This window comes from Medicago truncatula, chromosome 1 (assembly GCF_003473485.1).
Source record: "Medicago truncatula cultivar Jemalong A17 chromosome 1, MtrunA17r5.0-ANR, whole genome shotgun sequence".
Classification (NCBI taxonomy): domain Eukaryota; kingdom Viridiplantae; phylum Streptophyta; class Magnoliopsida; order Fabales; family Fabaceae; genus Medicago; species Medicago truncatula.
The window spans coordinates 41,221,671-41,240,792 of NC_053042.1; the positions used below are offsets into that span (position 1 = coordinate 41,221,671).

Genomic DNA, 19,122 nt, shown 5'->3' on the forward strand with positions numbered 1-19,122 from the left:
GAAGAAGAGAGAATAGGAACAGTATTCTTATTCAATAATGTGTGTATCTCAATGTTACAAATGAGCTCTATTTATAAGAAAATATAGTAGCTTATGAACTAAGCCCAATAACCTAGTAGTATGGTCCAATAACACATTTGCTATTTGGACATCCACTATTAATATTTATAACACTCATTAATATTTAGATTGTCCGTTTAGTTTTAAATCTACATACGGTTTTGTCTAAAGATAAAAGTTAAAACAAAAATGACGACTCTTTTTAAAAAATTTGCACTTTTGTGTTTTTTGCAATTTAAATAGAGTATTTGTGTTTTTTTTAATTAGGGATCCATTTTTAATATTTGACGAGGGTCTCTAAATTGATTGTTTTGGTTTTGCTGATTGTCCATAAGTACTAACTTAATCGATAAATGACCAAAGTTTGAACCTAGATCTCTCATTTATGGTTAGTGTGATTCTTGTATCAAAAATAAAGAAACATTGTCCGGTTTTATGTGTTTGAATAACACACCTCAACACCACCACACTATGCTAACTGTGTTGGGAATCTACCATGGCAGCAAAGCCTGTGTTTTTTCAAAAGAAGTAGTTTTTGGCTTTTTGCAACAAAGACATTGGGTGCTATTACGAATTTAGGCTAGAACTTGTTTTGATATTTGGAGTAATAATCGTGTTTAGATTAACATTATAAGCTAGATTAGCATTTTGAGATCATCATGCAATCCCAATCATAATGAACAAATCATTACAAAAGATAGAAAGCAAAATTCTCCATCTTCTTCACAACACAAAAACCCAAACTCATCTCCCACAAATCCACGCTCATTTCCTCCGCCATGGCCTCCACCATTCCAACCAAATCCTCTCCCACTTCGTCTCCGTTTGCACCTCTCTTCACCAAATTCCTTACGCCACAACCATCTTCAACCATACCCATCACCCCAACATTCTCCTCTTCAACTCCATTATCAAAGCCCATTCTTCATTCCCACCTTTTCATCAATCCTTCCACTTTTTCAACCTCATGAAAATGACCCACAACATTTTACCTGATAACTTCACTTTCCCACCTTTGCTTAAGGCCACTTCATATCTCCGGGACTATGATCTCGGTCAGTGCCTTCATGCACACGTTACTGCACTCGGGTTTTATCGTCATAGTCCAGTTGAAATTGGGTTGCTTGAGGTTTACTCCAACTGTGGGAAAATGGAAGATGCGAACAAGGTGTTCGATGAAATGCTTCATAGAGAAGTTGTAGTTTGGAACATCATGATTAATGGGTTTTGTAAGATGGGTGATTTGGAAATAGGTTTGAAGCTTTTTAAACGGATGGGTCAACGGAGTGTTGTGTCGTGGAATCTTATGATTTCTTGTTTGGCGCAGAGGAAGAAAGACGGGGAAGCTTTTGGGATTTTTCGGGAAATGTTGGAGCAGGGTTTTGAACCGGATGATGCGACGTTGGTTACGGTGCTTCCTGTTTGTGCTCGGTTAGGAGATGTTGATGCTGGTGAATGGATTCATTCGTATGCAGATGGGAAGGGGTTACTGAGAAAAGTGATTTCAGTGGGAAATTCGCTAGTGGATTTTTATTGTAAATGTGGTAACTTAGAAGCTGCGTGGAAGGTTTTTAATGAGATGACGAAAAAAAATGTTGTTTCTTGGAATGCAATGATATCTGGTTTGGGTCTGAATGGGAAAGGTGAACTTGGGGTTGAATTGTTTGAAAAGATGGCGAGAAAAGGAGTGACCCCTTCTGATTCTACTTTTGTTGGTGTTTTGGCGTGTTGTGCTCATGCGGGTTTCGTCGATAAAGGGAGAGAAATTTTTGATTCTATGACTGTTAAATTTAAGCTTTCACCGAAACTGGAGCATTATGGGTGTGTTGTTGACTTACTTGGGCGTTGTGGGCATGTGAAGGAAGCTTATGACTTGATTAGAAATATGCCCTTGATGCCAAATGCTGCCTTGTGGGGTGCTTTGCTTAGTGCTTGTCGTACTCATGGTGATAGGGAAGTTGCTGAAATTGCAGCAAAAGAGCTTGTTCGTCTTGAACCGGGGAATTCTGGAAACTATGTGTTATTATCAAATGTTTATGCAGAAGAACGGAAATGGAATGAAGTTGAGAAAGTTAGAGTGTTGATGCAAGGAGTTGGCATCAAGAAAAATCCAGGGCAGAGTGCTCTACAGGATAGTCACAGGAAATAACTGTCTTTTATTTGAGAGACTGAAAATGTTGTGTCATGGAGATTGGAGGATGCCTCCAATTTCATGATGTATGAGTATTTCAAAACAGATAGCACTTGAGCGAATTCTAACATTTTATGGTTTTGAATTGAAAAGATGCCAGTGGTCTGATTATGTCAAATATTGTGTGCAGACTGCAGTGATTGGCTCGGGGCAAGAGCACGCCATATATATGTACTTCATCATGTAGCAATATTTACTCTATTGAGATGCAAATTTTGTGCTCATTAGATAAAGGAGAATCCATGTATGTGGCATGAAGTGAATCACAAGCCTGATTTTTCTTATTCCAACGGAGTAACATATGAAATACTGTCTAAACATATTAACTACTCTTTTCTGTCCGATTACTATCTGTTAAATTTATTGCTAATTCTTGAGGGCCACACCCACTGTGTAACATATTTATATACTTAGTTGAAATATTTCTTCATTCAAATTGGAATTTTGGATCAGATTATATGGTACCAAACAGACTTACAGAGTACACTAAAAGACAACAGCATTCATCTTCCAAACTAGTTAGGAACATGTCGCTCTACGGTTAAAAACTCACAAAGATAAAAGAGTATCTGTTTCTTACTGCTAGTACATTATGCCACGCAGTCACATTAAATAAACTGCTGTGGCTGCCGCAATGAAGAGATAGCATCTAATCAAAATAGGTACCTCCCGAGCATTGTTTGTCTCTCCTCCAATGTAACCTTCCAAATTGAAGTTCCCTATACAAGATTTACATTTTATTCAATCAAAAAAAAAAAAAAAAGATGTTCAATTTCAAATTTCAATCTGTAGAAAATTAAATCAGCAGTGCCCTGACCTCTTTGTCTAGAGTAGCTGCAGCCAGAATTTAGTGCATATCTCATTTGTTGTACGGTTGCTTTGTTGTAGAATATGAAATTGGAGAGCATGTTGTCAATGCATTCAAGCACTAGCTGTGTTTCAATGAGACATGGTCCACTACAGAAAAAATCAGTGGCCTCTGGTGGCACCCTAATATTCCCAGATGGGTTTAATCTATATGCATCATCACACCCAGCATAAATCTGTGAAGGAAGGATTCAAAAACAGCCAAAATAAATATAAGAAAAGAATATCTCATTCATCAACAAATGCCATTAAATGTTGGTCACTTACGAGCTTATTTTCAAAGCATGATAAAGCCTTTACTATGTCTTGCCCTCCATCCAGCTCACCCTCTGCAGCCACTGTTCAATTTCACATATATATGAAATGATATTGTACATGTTAGAATGCATAAGTAGCTGATAGATTAAACCAGAGCTAGGGGATTTCATTGAAGCCATAGAAAAAGAATAAACCACCAAATTAACTTGAATATTTATCAAAATTCCGTCCCAAATGATCAATGGAATCACAAAATGTTAATCAAGTTCGTCCCTCTACCATGATCTATTTTCAAATGCATCCCTAACACTATTCATTCAGTTTCAAATTGATCTCCAATATTATCACCTTAATTTTATTCTAGTCCCTCCAAATATTAACAGAGGAACACCGTGATTAAAATTTTGCAATTTCCAAAGATCATTTTGGAGCATGGATAATGTGAGCGACTACAATGATATAGTCCTACAATTTGAAGAACCAATCTGAGTATTTACTCGAAAGAACAATCACCTGAGTAACAGAAAAATATAGCAATGAAAATTAAGGCAGTGATCAATAAATTTGCCTTTAAGATGAGTGCAAATGCCATTATTGTGGAGACAGAATTGAGTACATGGGGGAAGAGTAAAAGATGGAAGCTTAATATGGAGAATGTAATGAGTTTGGTGTTGATTACTCAACTATAATATTTGTCTTTTTATATGATAAAAAACTTAGAGAAAGACAAGTTGAAAAAAGTGTTGTAAATGGAGGTGAATATAGTATAGTAGGCCACCTCACGAAGGTGTAAATGGAATGAAGAAGATGAATGAGAGGTTTGTTAACCAAATAGCAGCAGTTTAGTCACCAAATTGAGGGTGGCTGAGAATATGTGACTTCAAAACATATACTTTATAGTTTATATATATCCGTCTTATATGATTCATACATATACCAAAAGGGTGAATCGGTAAACTCATCAGACAGGAATAATCAAAACTGAAAAAATCAAAAAGTGGAGATGCGGGGTATCGATCCCCGTACCTCTCGCATGCTAAGCGAGCGCTCTACCATCTGAGCTACATCCCCATGTGTTAGTTGGTACTACATAAATTGTATATATTCTAAACTTATAAAATATCTCAAATTTCCACGTGGTATTTTATGACATAATCATAAGGTCATTTTTTCTCTGTTTTAGTTAAGATTTCAGCACCTAATGTATACTTCATTTAAATCATAACAAGATGGACACAGCTCAAATAATCTGAATCAAATTCCTCCAAGTATGTTAAATAGTTTAACAATCTTAATTCATTGACATTCTATTTATTTGGCTCAAAAATTTTTGTTAAAAGAAAAATAAAACTTAGTAGTAATAACCAAGCATCATTATTGGATGAAGTGACAATTACCGTCTATCAATTATTTAAGTTGTATAGGATTCATCTAAAAAAAAAGCTGTCTAGGTATTTTACGGTATTTTTTTTTTTTTAATAAATCATCAATTTAGTCCATACAACACCATCTAAACACACACACAATAAGTAGTCTTGAAACATATAAAATTCATCAATTTAGTAACCACTATTTTTATTTATGGCGAAATGTATATATATAAATACTTCTGATATTCTTATTCAGACTTCTCAAGCAGCTTCATGTATATAATCATTCGAAGAGTAAGAGGGTTAGGATCTTCTCCATTTCTAACGAAATATTTTCATAAAATGCATGATTGAGATTAGATGGACTGGACTACTCTTGCTGTACACTTGCAAACATGCATAAAAAAGTGTGCTTGGTGAGAGAGAGACCTTGGCATCGTGGTCTTTCTTCGAACAATCAGGAGACCCCCAAAAATAAAAGAACATATCTTCTGATTTAGTTTTATTTATGGCTATAATAACATGGTTTTACAGTGGGAATTGGTTTGGCAGAGGTTAGTCCGGCATCAACCAACATGGCACATCACACCAGAGAGGAGTTGAGTATGGGAAGAAAGTGCTTGGTAAAATCATAAAAACTGTTGAAAAACACAAACAAAAGTTTGAATGATGTTTGAGGTAAAAAAAAGGACATGTCAATATTCAATAAACAGAAATTACCTTTCCCTTGTAAATTTTAAACATTAATCCCAACATTATATTTGACAGATGACAGCAAATAGAACAAATCATTCCTCCAAATTTTCCGTATTTGAAAAAAAATGTGAAATTTCAAAATGAACCATCAAAACACACCACAGATAGGGCGAGACTAGAATGCCATATAACCAATCGAACAAAAACATCGCTCATATGGTCAAATTCAATACTAGGCATAGAACCACCATTAAACTCCCAATTAAAGACAACTACAAAAATATCTAGTCCAAAAATCACTAGAAAAAGTTATGTGCACTTGCTCCCACAATCTTTCAAAATTCTAAGACAATCCTATTTTTATTTTGTATTTTTACTATTCATTACTCAGTTTTATGGAATCTTCGCCATCATGTCTTCAATTTTACAGAACAAAGTAACGTGAGTTCTATGGATTCTTCACCCCCATGGCATTAAAGTTTCTAGCTACCAAATTGCAACCGAGATATTTAGCTTGAAATGCTTATAATTACAAGACCAAGGAATCAAGATTTTGACTTTTTTGGGGTGCCAGAGTTTGATGGATCCGAGCTTGATTGTTCAGCTTTTCTCTTGATTCCCAGAAAGTGCTCAACCTGAGACAGTAAAAACATCTTAACAACGGGAATATGCAACAACAACAAAAAATCAAACTGAAACTCATAAAGCAAAATATGTATTAGATAGCATAAAGGAGAGGTAAAACAAAATGAAATTCCCAATGGTGTCAATGTCTATTAAAACAAAATGAAATTTGGTGTTAATAATGTCAATGTTGGGTAATATGATGACCACTAGACTAAAAACGGGCATGTTGATTATTTTTTTCATATAAAAAAATTGGGCATTACTGGCCTCCTGTATTTTCATGAAAACTTGGTATCCGGCACAAAGACCAACTAATCCGAAGGGTTTCTATAAACTTTGATGAAAGAATGCTCTCCAATCCAATTCAGATGATATACCTGCTACAAACCATCGCTTGTTATTTAAACAACACTTGCCTATTAACCAATCCTTCCTATCCTAGTCTTGAAAAAATATCAAAGGGTTTGTTTGCCTGTGCTTTTAGATTTTGTTTAATTAATGTTTTAGTTTTATGATAATTTATGTTAATTAAATTTTTCAAATAAAAGCTTAAACCCACCGGAAAAAAAGTAGTTTTAGTACTTTCCTTAGAAGTTGAAGCAACTTATTTAAAAAAGACATGTAAAGCACACATTTCTCAAAGCCTATCCAAATTACCTTCCGATCACCAAGCATAGGTGTCAAGCCTCCAGGAAGATCTTTCTCAACTGTAGCAAAACCACTTTTCGGGTCACTAGTTTGTCTGCCAACAAAAGAACAACCACATACATCAGCATATAAACTAAAAACAAGGAAAAGGGAGAGGATAACTTTAGTGATTTATTTCATTATCAAAGACTTCCATACAATTGCAAAATACGGTATATTGAACAATATGGTACAAAAGTTTTATATCTTACCAACATAGTACTCTTACGGCTATCACCAACATAAAAGACATGTTCCATTATGCTTTTCAAAATGAAGGGGAGAGATAAAGGCAAGATGGAAACCATATGATTCAAGTAAGATAGATGAAATGGACAAATGCTTTATCATGCAGTAAGTGTAAAGATAAATGGAATTGTATGTCTGTGTAGTTGACAACACCTAGTGGAAAAAGCCTTGGTGGTAGTGGTTGTTCTTGATGTTGTGGTATTCAGATGCGAACACAAAATACCGCTTATCGGCATTAATGTTTGGAGATGTAAACTGGCTTAATATATGAATCCTAAAAGAGAAAATTTCCCAAACAACAATTTTCAAAAAATTCTACAAACTTATGGGAAGAAGTGCAGAACGTGGGTAGGGAACAGAAAAATGTGAAAAGATATGGACCAGCAATCTGATAATCAAAAATGGGAAAAACAAGGAATTACTCAGCACAATCAAATCATATCTACTGTATGTCTGTATGTCTGCCAGCCTCTTACAGTAGTCAGTAGCGCAAGCTATGGATCACTAATATGGTGTCACAGCTCATAAGTAATAGATATTGAGAATCAAGATTCTTTAGTCCAAAATGTTGACATGGATGGAAAGATAGTGCAGTGCTTTAAGGAGGATAGAAAATAGTCTTTGACGTAAAAAGCATGTCCCTCATTACATCCCCAACTTTTATCAGAAAGTTACATAATGATTGTATTAATCCTAGTATCTCACTAAATCAAATGTAAGCATTTATTTTATTTCTACGAAAACTTCAAGAGTAATATGTTTGCGAAGTTAAAAACATACCCTGCTTTAACATGACCACTAAGAACAAGATAGGGTGTCTTGTTAAGAGCTTGAGCTTCCCTCATTCTCTCCACAGACATTGATGGTGTATCCGAACTCTTCATTTGCTTCAATTTCAATTCTTCGTAAAATTGTTTCATACGCTTTTCCTGCTTCATTTTGCCAGGTCCTTTACCATGGAACTTATGAGAAATTATCCGAAAGGCTTCCTTAGGAGTCAACTGGAAGCAACAAAAGAACAAGGTAATCAAGGATGAGTAACATTCCACCATAATGTGAAAACTGAAATTAGAAATGAATAATACCAACATTGATTAAAAATTCATTAGAGGAATAATATCTTGAAGTTTCAAGATACAGAATACAATTAAATATTATAGTCATTAAACACCCCCAAACCCATGAACACAATATATACAAAAGCATGCAAGTCAAATCTTCAGACTAAAGGGTATTACTCTTAATATTCCAAACTACAACAGATATCACCTTTTTTTTTGCTATTACAAGAAAACTAGATATGACCTATAAAGCCCATACAAAAATAATGAAAAATTCTACAGACCCAAGTTACGTCGTATACAAACAAGTTTGGTGAGGAAAGTGGAAGCAAAGAGGGCATCTTAGTGAAGCCCTCGCCATAACAGCCGGTATGATCTAGATAAAAGTTTGACCCTTATGATTCCACTGTAATTTGTATGTGGCATTACCATGCATTTGCAAGAGGATAATTCAAGGTTTGAACCACGACCACCTAGCCACACAACAACTTGAACTGTTGCGCTGTGGCAAAGAGGAGGTGATCAAACAATCTATAATTTCTTGTCTCCATAGACTACTAACAATTTATTTTTTTGTTAGTTTTGCTTCTTGTCTCGGACTCTCTTTCTACCTCCCTCTAAGGTAAATTGTAAAAAAAAAAAAAAACAGACTAACCCAAAGGTAATTACCCCATTCGGTTGAATTTAGGTGCTCCCATTAGCCTGTATCACTTTATTAAGTCATATAAACATCCTCTTGCAAAAACAGACTAACCCAAAGGTAATTACCCCATTCGGTTGAATTTAGGTGCTCCCATTAGCCTGTATCACTTTATTAAGTCATATAAACATCCTCATTTACTACTTTATTTGCATTTTATACCCAGCCTATGTCTTTGAATGGTCTTTCATAATGCAAAAATGTGGATGCAGCAATCAAAAATCAAATAAACAATATAATATGAACTATGTAGTATAGTAAAAACTAAATATGACAAAAAAATGAGGAAAACAAACATGGAAGACTTACGATTCTCCCAAACTCATCTGTCCTCTCAATGTGAATCTCCTTTTTATTTGGTGCTTCCTTTCCTTCATCCTCTACAATCCCAACCAATTTGCTTTTTTTCTTATCCATGTTTCTGCCACCCCATTCAACGCTTTCTTTAAGTGTTCCTCGATCTTTAAGCAGTTTCAATGCTCCAGACAGTCCTTTCCCTACAGCAACTTCATGTATAGTTTCATCAGGAACTATCTCCTCCTTGTCTTCTGAGTTGGGTTGCTCGTCTATTTGAGTTTCATTAACTTCAGTCCACCCACCAGCCTCGTCATTCTTTTCCTCAACAGGAACAGGTGCCTCTTCGTCATCTTCCATGAAAACATCTTCACCATCTGGCCTACGTGCTTCTGAAAAATAGAAAAGTAACACAAGAAAGTTATACCAGCTTATCAGCTTCCTCTTTATATACTATCTACACCAACAGTTATATCCAACTAAAGTAACACAAGATTACGCAACCATCAAATATGCCGTGCCATTGAAATAGACGTGCAAAGTACAAATTAAAGAGATTATTGCCAAAAGAAACAACTGATTTCAACAATCAAATAACTACATAATATAAGTCAATCCTAACTTGTGATAAAATACAACTTTTACCTGCTAGCTCACAAAGAAGTGTTATCAACTTTTACATTTAATCAGAACTGTATGAACTTCATAATGTCAAGATAGTATGAACTTTTTTTTGAAGGAAGATAGTATGAACTTCTTTATTTGGAAAGAAAAAAAAAAACACAATTATCAAATAAAAACTTACCTTCATCAATGTGAAGACCCCAGACAAATTCTTCCATCTCTGTAAGGACCACCTTGTTTTCTCTTGACTCTCCAGCTGCAGCATTTTGATCATCAACATTCTCATTACTAGGATTTAAGCTGGCAAGTAAAGCAATAGCTTGAGGGCCAGATGCTCCTTTCTCTTCCTGTTTCTTAAGAGCTAGCCGTCTTGCTTTCTCTAACGATTTACGAAGATCCTCATCATCATCTGCAAAAACTGGAGTTTCATCTTCCTCTGCTTTAACATACGGAGATTGTTCTGGACGAAGTAATTTGGAGGCTTCATCTGCTTTAGCATAAGCAGTTTGGTAAGCATTATTTCTCATTTCAGCTGCCAATCTTTCTTGTTCATCTTTGATGGCTTGCCTCTTCGCATCTTTCCGAGAACCAAGGTCACCAATACCCAATCCTGAAGAGACAGCTTCAGCTTCAAGGGCATTAATGTCCAGCTTATCTTTCTTCCGTAAGGACTTTTTCTTCTTGGGCTTCTTAAATTGAAGCATTTCTTCGTGAGAATAGTAATCTGAGGATACCTTTCCAGATGAAGTAAGGTCTTCAAAGTTATTAGTGGAACCACCAGTTAACCTTCTCCGGAGCTGTTAATAGGAAAAGAAGAGAAGATACCCCAAGTCAAATAATAAAAGAGGAAAACATGTGATTGTATGACATATTCATGTAGCTAATTCAATAAAATTCTAAGGAGCAATTTCAAGAGGCAAAAAGTAGTAGGAAAACAATCAGAGATAGGAAGTCGTAGACAATAATATTCAGATCACAGAAAGCACAAACAACAAGAAAGTTCATAATCAATGTTCTGATCACAGGAAGCTTATGCAACAATAACAACAAAAGGGATTTTCCCCCTATGCAAGATCCATTAAATGGAAAAATGATATCATACTGTCCTATCAATCATGGAAAACTCACAACCATGGAAATTTCATATCTGGAGAAAAATTCAAGCTCCATCTTTACTTTCTTGTAAAGTAGTTCATAAAAAATAAATAGAAAATAAAATCCTGACCTCTTCAAGTCTCTTTTCAGCTTCGCCTGAGAATCTTCCTCTTTCATCCAAAGTTAAACCCTGAACAAGAAAACTTAGATGAGTATAAGCATTCACAAAAACTACCTTGCTCAATACTTTCTGCTTTGGAATGTAAGAAGAAACAATGAGCAGCAAACCTCTTCAGCAGCCGGATCATCATATTTTGGAAGTATTTTCTTTTCCGAGGAGGGGTCATCATTGAACCTGAAATTGATAGGCATACTTCATCAGAATAAACATTTCAGTTTCTATTTACATTATTTCAATCAGAAAAAGAGCAATAGTAATGATCATCTTACTTATCGTCATACATGCCAGTTTTCTTTTTTGCAGCTTTATAAGCATCATCCCGACGTTTTTGTTCTCCAATTTCCACATTTTCAAGCATATCAATGTCTGGCATGTGAGAAAAATAAATTATTTTACAGTGATACACAACAACTCACATAATTCAAATGGGAATAATAATAATAATAAGATCACCAAGCAATTGTACCTTCATTAATATCACCATCAGCAAGTATGGGCTGATCTCTGATAGTCAGAACTACAGTACCACCTTCCGCAACTTTGTCAAGGCCATGAAGAACTTTGACCCCCGCCAGGTGATCTGTGTGATATTCAGCACACAAGTATATATTACCAATCAGATTTACAGCAATCAAACAGATTCTTAGCCTCCAAGGGAATAACTAAAAATGTCACGTTGTGTTGGCAGTTGTATAAATTTCAGTGCTTTAAGCTATAACGTTGGTTCCATATGCATACTAAGTTAGAAAACACGTCCAATCTGTTTAACCCAAAAAAACAACTGGTTGCAGAGCCAGTGATGATAATGAACCAGTTAAACAGGTCCAGATCCAGTAAAACCAATAGAACACTGATGGTTACAATACTAAGTTACAAACATCTATATACATGGATTTTTATTAGCAATCATTTCATCATTGGTTTCAATCTTACAGAATACATAAGCTTAAATAAGTTAGTTCTGTAACTTAAGCTGTTACAGCTTGGGTTGTTCAAAGTCTGTTACAAATAGTCACTCACTAGTCTCTGGCTCTCTGCTATCAATAAATAGCTTTTCAGTGTTAAGAGTTTAAAGAAGTGCAAACACTTTTCTGTTCTGTATTGCATACTCTTCTGTTTCTATTGTATACCTCAGTTTATTAATGTTTTAGACAAGTCCTAGAAGCTGTCTCCTCTGTTTGCATGTAAGAAGCTTGTCCCACTTTTGAGAACTAAATAATTGTATAAATAGAAGGCAGAAGCCTTGAGACTTCAGAAATTACATAACACGTAACTTTACAGGATAGAGTATAAGAGAAAGAAATGTACCAGTGTGATGTGTCGTATCCTCGTCGTCACTTCCCTCAACTGCGATGTTGTCCTATATAATTATAGATCACATAATATTGATTACATACATAAAATACAAAAAAAAAAAAAAAAACTGAAACAATGTTGCAACATATTAAAGGCGCGAATTAAGTGAAAAACCTGCTCCTCAAAAATCTTCGAGAGCTGCAATACTCTTTCCTTTTCAAGCTTACGGCTTTTATTAAGCCATGATGAAATCTCGGATTGTTTCTTTGTCCTTGTTTCTTTCATCCTATCAGAAATAATAAATTGAGAATATTGACACAGCAGAATGGATTTCATAACCGAAAAATGTAATGTTTCAGAATGTAGATGATCAAAAATAAATTAACAAGTTGAAACTCCAGCATAAAATTTATAAAAAAATAAAAACCTAAATTTAAAAAGATATGAAGGGAGAGGAAATTGAGGAGGGTAAGTGACCCAAACCCCTGTTTGGGAGACTTGGGGGGGGGGGGGGGAGTCACATGTACTCCCCTGCTTCCCCCATTTATTTAGAGGGGGGATGTTAAGCTGGCGATGGGTGTATTTTCTTTGGAGGGCGTGTGTATGTTTGCACTTTTTAAAGAGGAAAAAAAATCAATTTAGTTAAAAAAACATGTTTTTTTCTTTTCTTCTTTTTATTTTAAAAAGAAAAACATGCTTCTCAAAAATCTAGAAAAGAAGGCAATTTAAGTGCTTTACTCAGAAGCTAGAAAAGGTAAGTCATCAATACAAACTATAAAAAAATACATGGTTTAGTATGGTTACTCATGGCTGATTGTAATTTCATAGATCTAGCTTATTTTCACATTTATCATTACTCCATCAATATTTTTATTTTCAGTCATAGGGGAGTCTTAATAGTTCTCATCTTTCCTGGGATTTGGTTGTACTCGAGAATGGGTTTTATTCTACAGGTGTTACAATGGATTTTTTGTATCCAAGCTTACCTCATGATTAGATGGATTTGCATCCTTACAGAATTAGAAATCTTCCTGGAACAATGAGTTAGAATAGATTTCATCATATAAACAGTTTTCAAGCCTAATTTTAGCAAATACTGTAATAATGAGATTGATTGACTGTGGTGCTTGCTTCTTGGTTTAGTGGTACAATTAAAGCATATGGATGATGCCTAAGGGCTAAGAGATCCCAGCTAAGTGTAAACTCAAGGCTTTCTTCCCATCTCATCTTTTATCCATTTTTTCCTGTTTTAACGATCAACCAGATTCCATTTCTTCAGCAACCTTAATTAAGAATTTAAGCCATCAAAATCTAAGCTAATTCTTCGTTCCTTGAATTGGTCCTGAAACACATCGAAGCAAATTCCTTGCTCTTGCAGGAGCCTCTCAAAGCATCCACCCAACCATTATTACCTTGAACCTTAGAAGTGTGCAATGGCTTTGAAACTCAATTCACCCACACATATACTCAGCGAGCCTTCGATCCAATTAGTGTCTATCACTAATCCACCCAAGAAAATCTTAAACCCACAATAAATCCTAAGTCCCTTGACAACCTACAATGTATCAAAATTCACGACATGCTCACACAGCACACGTAATTCAATTATTACAAAGTATGCAATAATGAATAAAATTCTAAATGCTGTGACCAGTGCCCAGAGATTCTGTTTTTTTTTTGCTCAGATACATTGGTGAAACCTAGATGGCTTACGAGCAAATAAGAGTGTATTTCGCATTTCAGTGGGCTAGTTTGGCTTTAAAAAAAAAACCATGTATTTAGCATTGTTATCTCCCGGATAGCAGCAAACCCCAAAAACACTAGCACAATAGCGGAAAGTGGGATGACTGGCATTTTGAATTTGCTTATTACTTCCCCTATTTTTTTAAATGGCAAAAGGTTATTATGTTAATTGTTATATTAGTTTTTTCTCCTTGCCAGGACTTGAACCTCCAACTCCTAAACCCTTAATTCAGTCACCGATTTCGGTGACTGAAACACCCTCTTCCCCTATCATACTCTCTTCTATCGATGTGTGTAGGTTGCAATAATAGCTTACGGCTCTCAGATTCATTCCTATAATGTGTGTAGATCGATGTGTGTAGGTTGCAATAATAGCTTACGGCTCTCAGATTCATTCCTATAGGGGTTTCATTTAATTAATTACGGGTTTCAATTGTTCTTCAAAACATTGGTATTTGGCATCTGTCACTTGCATTTCTTTCACTCTATTTTTTGGTTTGAATGGGGATGATGAACTCGTGAACCCTGATCTAAGAAATTATACCATACAAATATAAAAGCTAAAATAGAAAAGAATAAAAAAAATTAAAGTCATATTCAATAACTAATAATCAAATTCATTGTTACCAATATCCAAACCCAATATAAAGCAATTAAGTTTTAGCCTCCAAGGTTTAAAATAACTCATAAGCGTTTAAATATATACAAGTGATTCCATCCTTAAATGGAATCACTGCCTCCAAGCACTTACTCATCACCAAGTCCACTCTCTTCACTACTGGACCTCATTTGTTCTGCATCCTCCTACACTTTTTCCTATGTTTTTGGTATCTGTAGGGGCAGCTTGGTTTCTCATTCTGTTTTGCTTCAAAGTGATTGTTCGAGAGGAGGAGGGACGCTAGAAATTCACATTAAGGACCTCCAGAAAGTCACGGAAAAAGGGCGACAAAAAGCCACACAAGGTGAGAAGGGGTGATGAAGTCGTTTTGGAGGAGATGTGATGACAAAAAAGTCCTATTTTGTTGTCAGTCAAAATTTTGGAGTGAAATGGCCAAAATAGAGGGAATGCCTATAGGTGACGAATTATGGCTTATTTTAAGGTGAAATGACCAAAAAGTCCAAAGCATTGAGAATTTAACGAGAGTTTCACTATAGCTGCTGCTATTCGTAGCGCTACAGCTGCAACACAATGGGATTTCATATACCACCTAGGGGCAGCTACACTACAACGCGGCCTCTATAGACTACAGAGCTTAATTGCGGAAACTCTGGACTGCCGTCTTCATTACAACCTCCAACACCTTCATTTTCTTGACATTACCTAGATATATGGCATAAATGGATCCTATAAGACTTTGGCACTGACTATCCTCGCCTAACAAGTCAAATTTGTGGGGTTGGGTTAGGCTCTAAACCCAAATTTAAGACATCATATAAGCAACAATTACATGAACTAACCTTGTCTGAATTCTACAAAAGAGCCATCAAAATTCTAAGCATTCAGTATTCGCCAATTAATACATAATTAGGAGTTTATGACCTGAAGCATAAAGTAATGAATTACATAGCAGGGTGTACAGTTTAAAATACTTGATCATAGTGCAAAACTAAAATAAATATGAAGTAACAAAAAATGACTTACTTCAAGATACGTTCTTCAAGTTCTTTTGATGACAAGTTTGCTGAAGTCTCCCCCTCTTTATCATCTTGATTGAGTTTTGAAGCCTTTTCATGCTTACCAACATCCTCATCTCTCTTTTCATGGTAATCTACTCTATCATCAAGATTACCTGATTCATAATCTTCCTCGTGAGCCTTCCTACTTCCTCTATCCCTCGACCTATCTTTCTCTCGATCAGACTCCCTCTCCTCTCTAATCTTATCTTTCCCCTTATCCCGATCCCCATCTCTATAACTTTCCCTATCTCTATGTTTCTCGCGCTCCTTTCCCTTATCCCTCTCCCTATCCCTAGTCTTCTCTTTCCCCCTCTCCTTCTCTCGCGCCCTCTCACTATCCTTCTCAATCTCCCTCTCCTTCTCACGCTCTCTATCCTTACCTCGATCCTTCTTATCCCTCTCCCTCTCGCGCTCTTTCTCCCTATATTTCTCTCTATCATAATCCTTCTCCCTCGCCTTCCCATCTTTACTCCTATCCTTCTCCCGCTCATCCCTATTACGTTCCCTTCCAGAACCTCTCTCCTTCTCCACATCCTCAGAAACCCTCTTGGCCTGATCCCGGTCTTTACTCCGGTGATCCTTATCACTCTTCTTCCTATCCTTGCTCCTATGCCTGCTAGACCTATCTACCCCATCATCATCATAATGCTCCCTCACAGGAGAATCCTCTCTATCATCGTAACGTGATTCAGACCAATCCACATCCATCACAAAACCTACAAACAAAAACAAAAAATCTCTATTAATATAAGAAGAGAAGATGTTGTGGAAATCCTATTAATGCCCCAGCCTGGTTAATTGACAAATCACCAAAGTAAGGGTAAAATCTGTCTTTAACTTACTTTATTCAACCAAATTACCACAATTAACTAAGATGATGTCATGTAACTACAAATAACTAATAGTTTAGTTCATTTGCTCTTCATAAAGTCATTTCCATTTGATGCCAACTAAATAAATCCGATTTTGGTTGACACGGAAAACGAAAAAAGTTTTCTTTTGTACAAAAAAGATATAATCTAATGTCAGATCTACAATCAATTGGAGGCAAATTTTCAATTTCAAATTTCAAATACTCTTATATTGTCATTCACTACTCTTTCATAATTTAATACTCTCTCATTCTCTCTCTTTCAAAAAAAAAAAAAATCTCTCTCTCATTCTCTCAACTGTCTCTCCTCTCTCATTTTCCTTTTCCTCTTCTCTCTTTGACAACAAGAACACGGCAGGTATAAGAATTCATTTTCCTAATATCATTAATTATTTCATTTGTTGTTGACCTTCATATCATGTATATTTAACAAAAACAGTCCTAACACAATTTTAAAATTATATCAACAACAAAAAAGCAAATATACAAAATATATTTGTTAGTTATACAAAAAAGCAAATAAGAGATAGAGGGATGAGCAGCTGATTCTGAGAGTGAGAGAATTGAGAATATGGTTTAGTATCAGTTTGGTTTTATTTTTTTATGCATAATAATTTGGGCTTTGTAAATAAAAAAAAAACTATGTTTTTAGTTAAACCACAACAAGTAAAGTAATAGCATAAAGTGAATTTTTTTTAGAAAGAAATGAATATTATTTGAGTCATATTACATGAAAATCTAAGTGAAATTTTTGTTAAATCATAACAAGTAATAACAGAAAGTGAATATTGAAAGTTAAAAAAAAAAATTCTTTTGATTTGCAAATAAAATTTTTATTCATCTGTAAAAATAAAAAAATCTGTTCTATCAAAGATTCATTGAAAAAACAGACTTTTTTATCAGTAGCATCGGAACTAAAAAAGATTCATCTACAAAAAAAAATTTACATCTCTAGAAATAAAACAAAATCACATCCAATTTCATATTTGTATTGTTGTTGTTGCATGTAATGGAAACAAAATATGTAAAGAACTTGACCTTGATGAAGACAACAGCCCAGGTTTAAGTGTTTGTGTAAAAATTCTGACCCAGATCGGGATGAAAACACGTAAGCTCTTTCCCGGCGCGGTGGTTGCAAGCTCCGGCGTGGTGGTCACCGGCGAAGGTTGTCCGTTCCTGATATTTTTAAATGGGTTTTGTAGAGAAGATGGAGGGGACTCTTTTTACAGATGAAAAGGAGAGGATGAAGATGGTGGAGCAATGTAACGACCGCCGGAGACACACTGAAGGAGGGAGGAGGAGGCGGCGGCTAGGGTTTGTTTGAGAATGAGAGAGTTTTCCAGATTTCTTTGGTGAAGAGAGAGAAAATTAACTTTGAAATCAATATGGTGTGTGTGGAATAAAGTTAAATGACAAAAAATAAAATAAAAAGAAAATTATAAAAAAATACTCTAGGTTTGTACGAGATAGAAAGGGGTAAAGGGGTATAGACTTTTTTTATTGCAAAATTACTGTAACATAATAAAAATAAAAATAAATAAATTTTTTAAAAAATATATAAAAAATAATAATAATAATTTCTTTATCAAATAATAAAAAAATAGTAGTAGTTTATTTAACCTCTAAAAATATAATTTAATAAATGTTATTTTACACACATATATATATATATATATCCAACGACGTGTTTTTTTACAAGATCTAAAGACGTGTTGTTACATTAATTAATGAATATTAAAATTTAATTTTTTTTTTATATTCATAAAAACATAAGGTAAATATATTTCATTGTTACATAAAAATAGCGGTAAAACATTGATCGTTTGATACGTACAACATACCAAAGAGAGTAGTAGAAAAATAGTGATGTGTATAGATTTGAAGTGAGGCAGTAACAGACGATGTATAAATAGTTTAAGAGACAAGTTTTAAAAAAGATTGACAAAATATATTATACAAGGGTCAACTGATCACTTCAGAATTTTAAAATAATTGTTGTAAACGAGACAAGTTGTAACTTCGCAAAATTTTTTAAAAATTATTATAAACAAGACATGCTCATATAAATTTTAAAATAAGTATTGAACATATTTTGGTAGTGGTCGGAGCTTGAATCCCGAACCTTAGATATATTATGCATTATCCAAACCAACTGAACTAAGCTCACGAAGACATGAGTATTGAACATATGATTTGTCATCACTGATATATATTATAAAATAATTATTATACACGAGACAAGAGATACACTGATATATATTATTAAACATTATTCTCCTTCCTTCAAAAAAACAATATTCTCCTTTTTTTTCAAACCATAACGTAAGTGAAAAACTAACTTAAAAAAATAATAGAATTATACACAGCATTTGTTATCATTGAGTACAAATCTATATAATATAAATTTAGGACCCATTTCATAGACTTTTATAGAAATGAATTACTATTGTTTTGGTGTTGCCACATGTCCCTTTCTTTTTCACAAATGCTCTCACCATATTGATCCTCACAAAATGCTCTCACCACAATCATCCTCACATATTTGTATTTAATGTTCATGTATAAAAGGAAGTTT

At 34.7% G+C, this 19,122-nt stretch overlaps 3 protein-coding genes and 1 non-coding gene across 7 annotated transcripts; 1 reads left to right on the forward strand and 3 right to left on the reverse strand.

Annotated features, from left to right (window-relative positions):
• The first annotated feature begins 393 nt into the window (after window positions 1-393).
• Window positions 394-2,541, forward strand: LOC11407190 (pentatricopeptide repeat-containing protein At1g09190). The gene has a single exon (XM_003591158.4). The coding sequence runs from the start codon at window positions 737-739 to the stop codon at window positions 2,207-2,209; it is 1,473 nt and encodes a 490-aa protein (XP_003591206.1). The 5' UTR covers window positions 394-736; the 3' UTR covers window positions 2,210-2,541.
• Window positions 2,542-2,661: 120 nt separating this feature from the next.
• Window positions 2,662-4,203, reverse strand: LOC11412322 (uncharacterized). Its single transcript, XM_003591159.4, has 4 exons — window positions 3,890-4,203; window positions 3,386-3,456; window positions 3,069-3,294; window positions 2,662-2,970 (listed from the first exon to the last, which is right to left on the reverse strand). Exons 1-4 carry the CDS (start codon window positions 3,966-3,968, stop codon window positions 2,855-2,857), a joined length of 492 nt encoding a protein of 163 aa, XP_003591207.2. The 5' UTR covers window positions 3,969-4,203; the 3' UTR covers window positions 2,662-2,854.
• Window positions 4,204-4,374: 171 nt separating this feature from the next.
• TRNAA-AGC (transfer RNA alanine (anticodon AGC)) lies at window positions 4,375-4,447 on the reverse strand. Its single transcript has one exon. It is a non-coding gene; the product is annotated as a tRNA-Ala (tRNA).
• A 1,109-nt stretch (window positions 4,448-5,556) lies between these two features.
• On the reverse strand, window positions 5,557-17,953 carry LOC11421963 (SART-1 family protein DOT2). Of its 4 annotated transcripts, none has more exons than XM_024782867.2 (14): window positions 17,586-17,953; window positions 15,642-16,392; window positions 13,243-13,287; window positions 12,431-12,542; window positions 12,269-12,320; window positions 11,427-11,540; window positions 11,242-11,326; window positions 11,068-11,134; window positions 10,910-10,969; window positions 9,866-10,481; window positions 9,076-9,452; window positions 7,786-8,006; window positions 6,727-6,811; window positions 5,557-6,077 (listed from the first exon to the last, which is right to left on the reverse strand). In XM_024782867.2, the coding sequence occupies exons 2-14, from the start codon at window positions 16,382-16,384 to the stop codon at window positions 5,988-5,990; spliced, it is 2,667 nt and encodes an 888-aa protein (XP_024638635.1). In that variant the 5' UTR covers window positions 16,385-16,392; window positions 17,586-17,953; the 3' UTR covers window positions 5,557-5,987. The 4 variants fall into 4 exon arrangements, with proteins under 4 accessions (XP_024638635.1, XP_024638629.1, XP_039685497.1 ...); XM_024782861.2 differs by having other exon boundaries at window positions 11,230-11,326; XM_039829563.1 differs by having other exon boundaries at window positions 11,230-11,326; window positions 15,642-16,466.
• Between the last annotated feature and the right edge of the window lie 1,169 nt (window positions 17,954-19,122).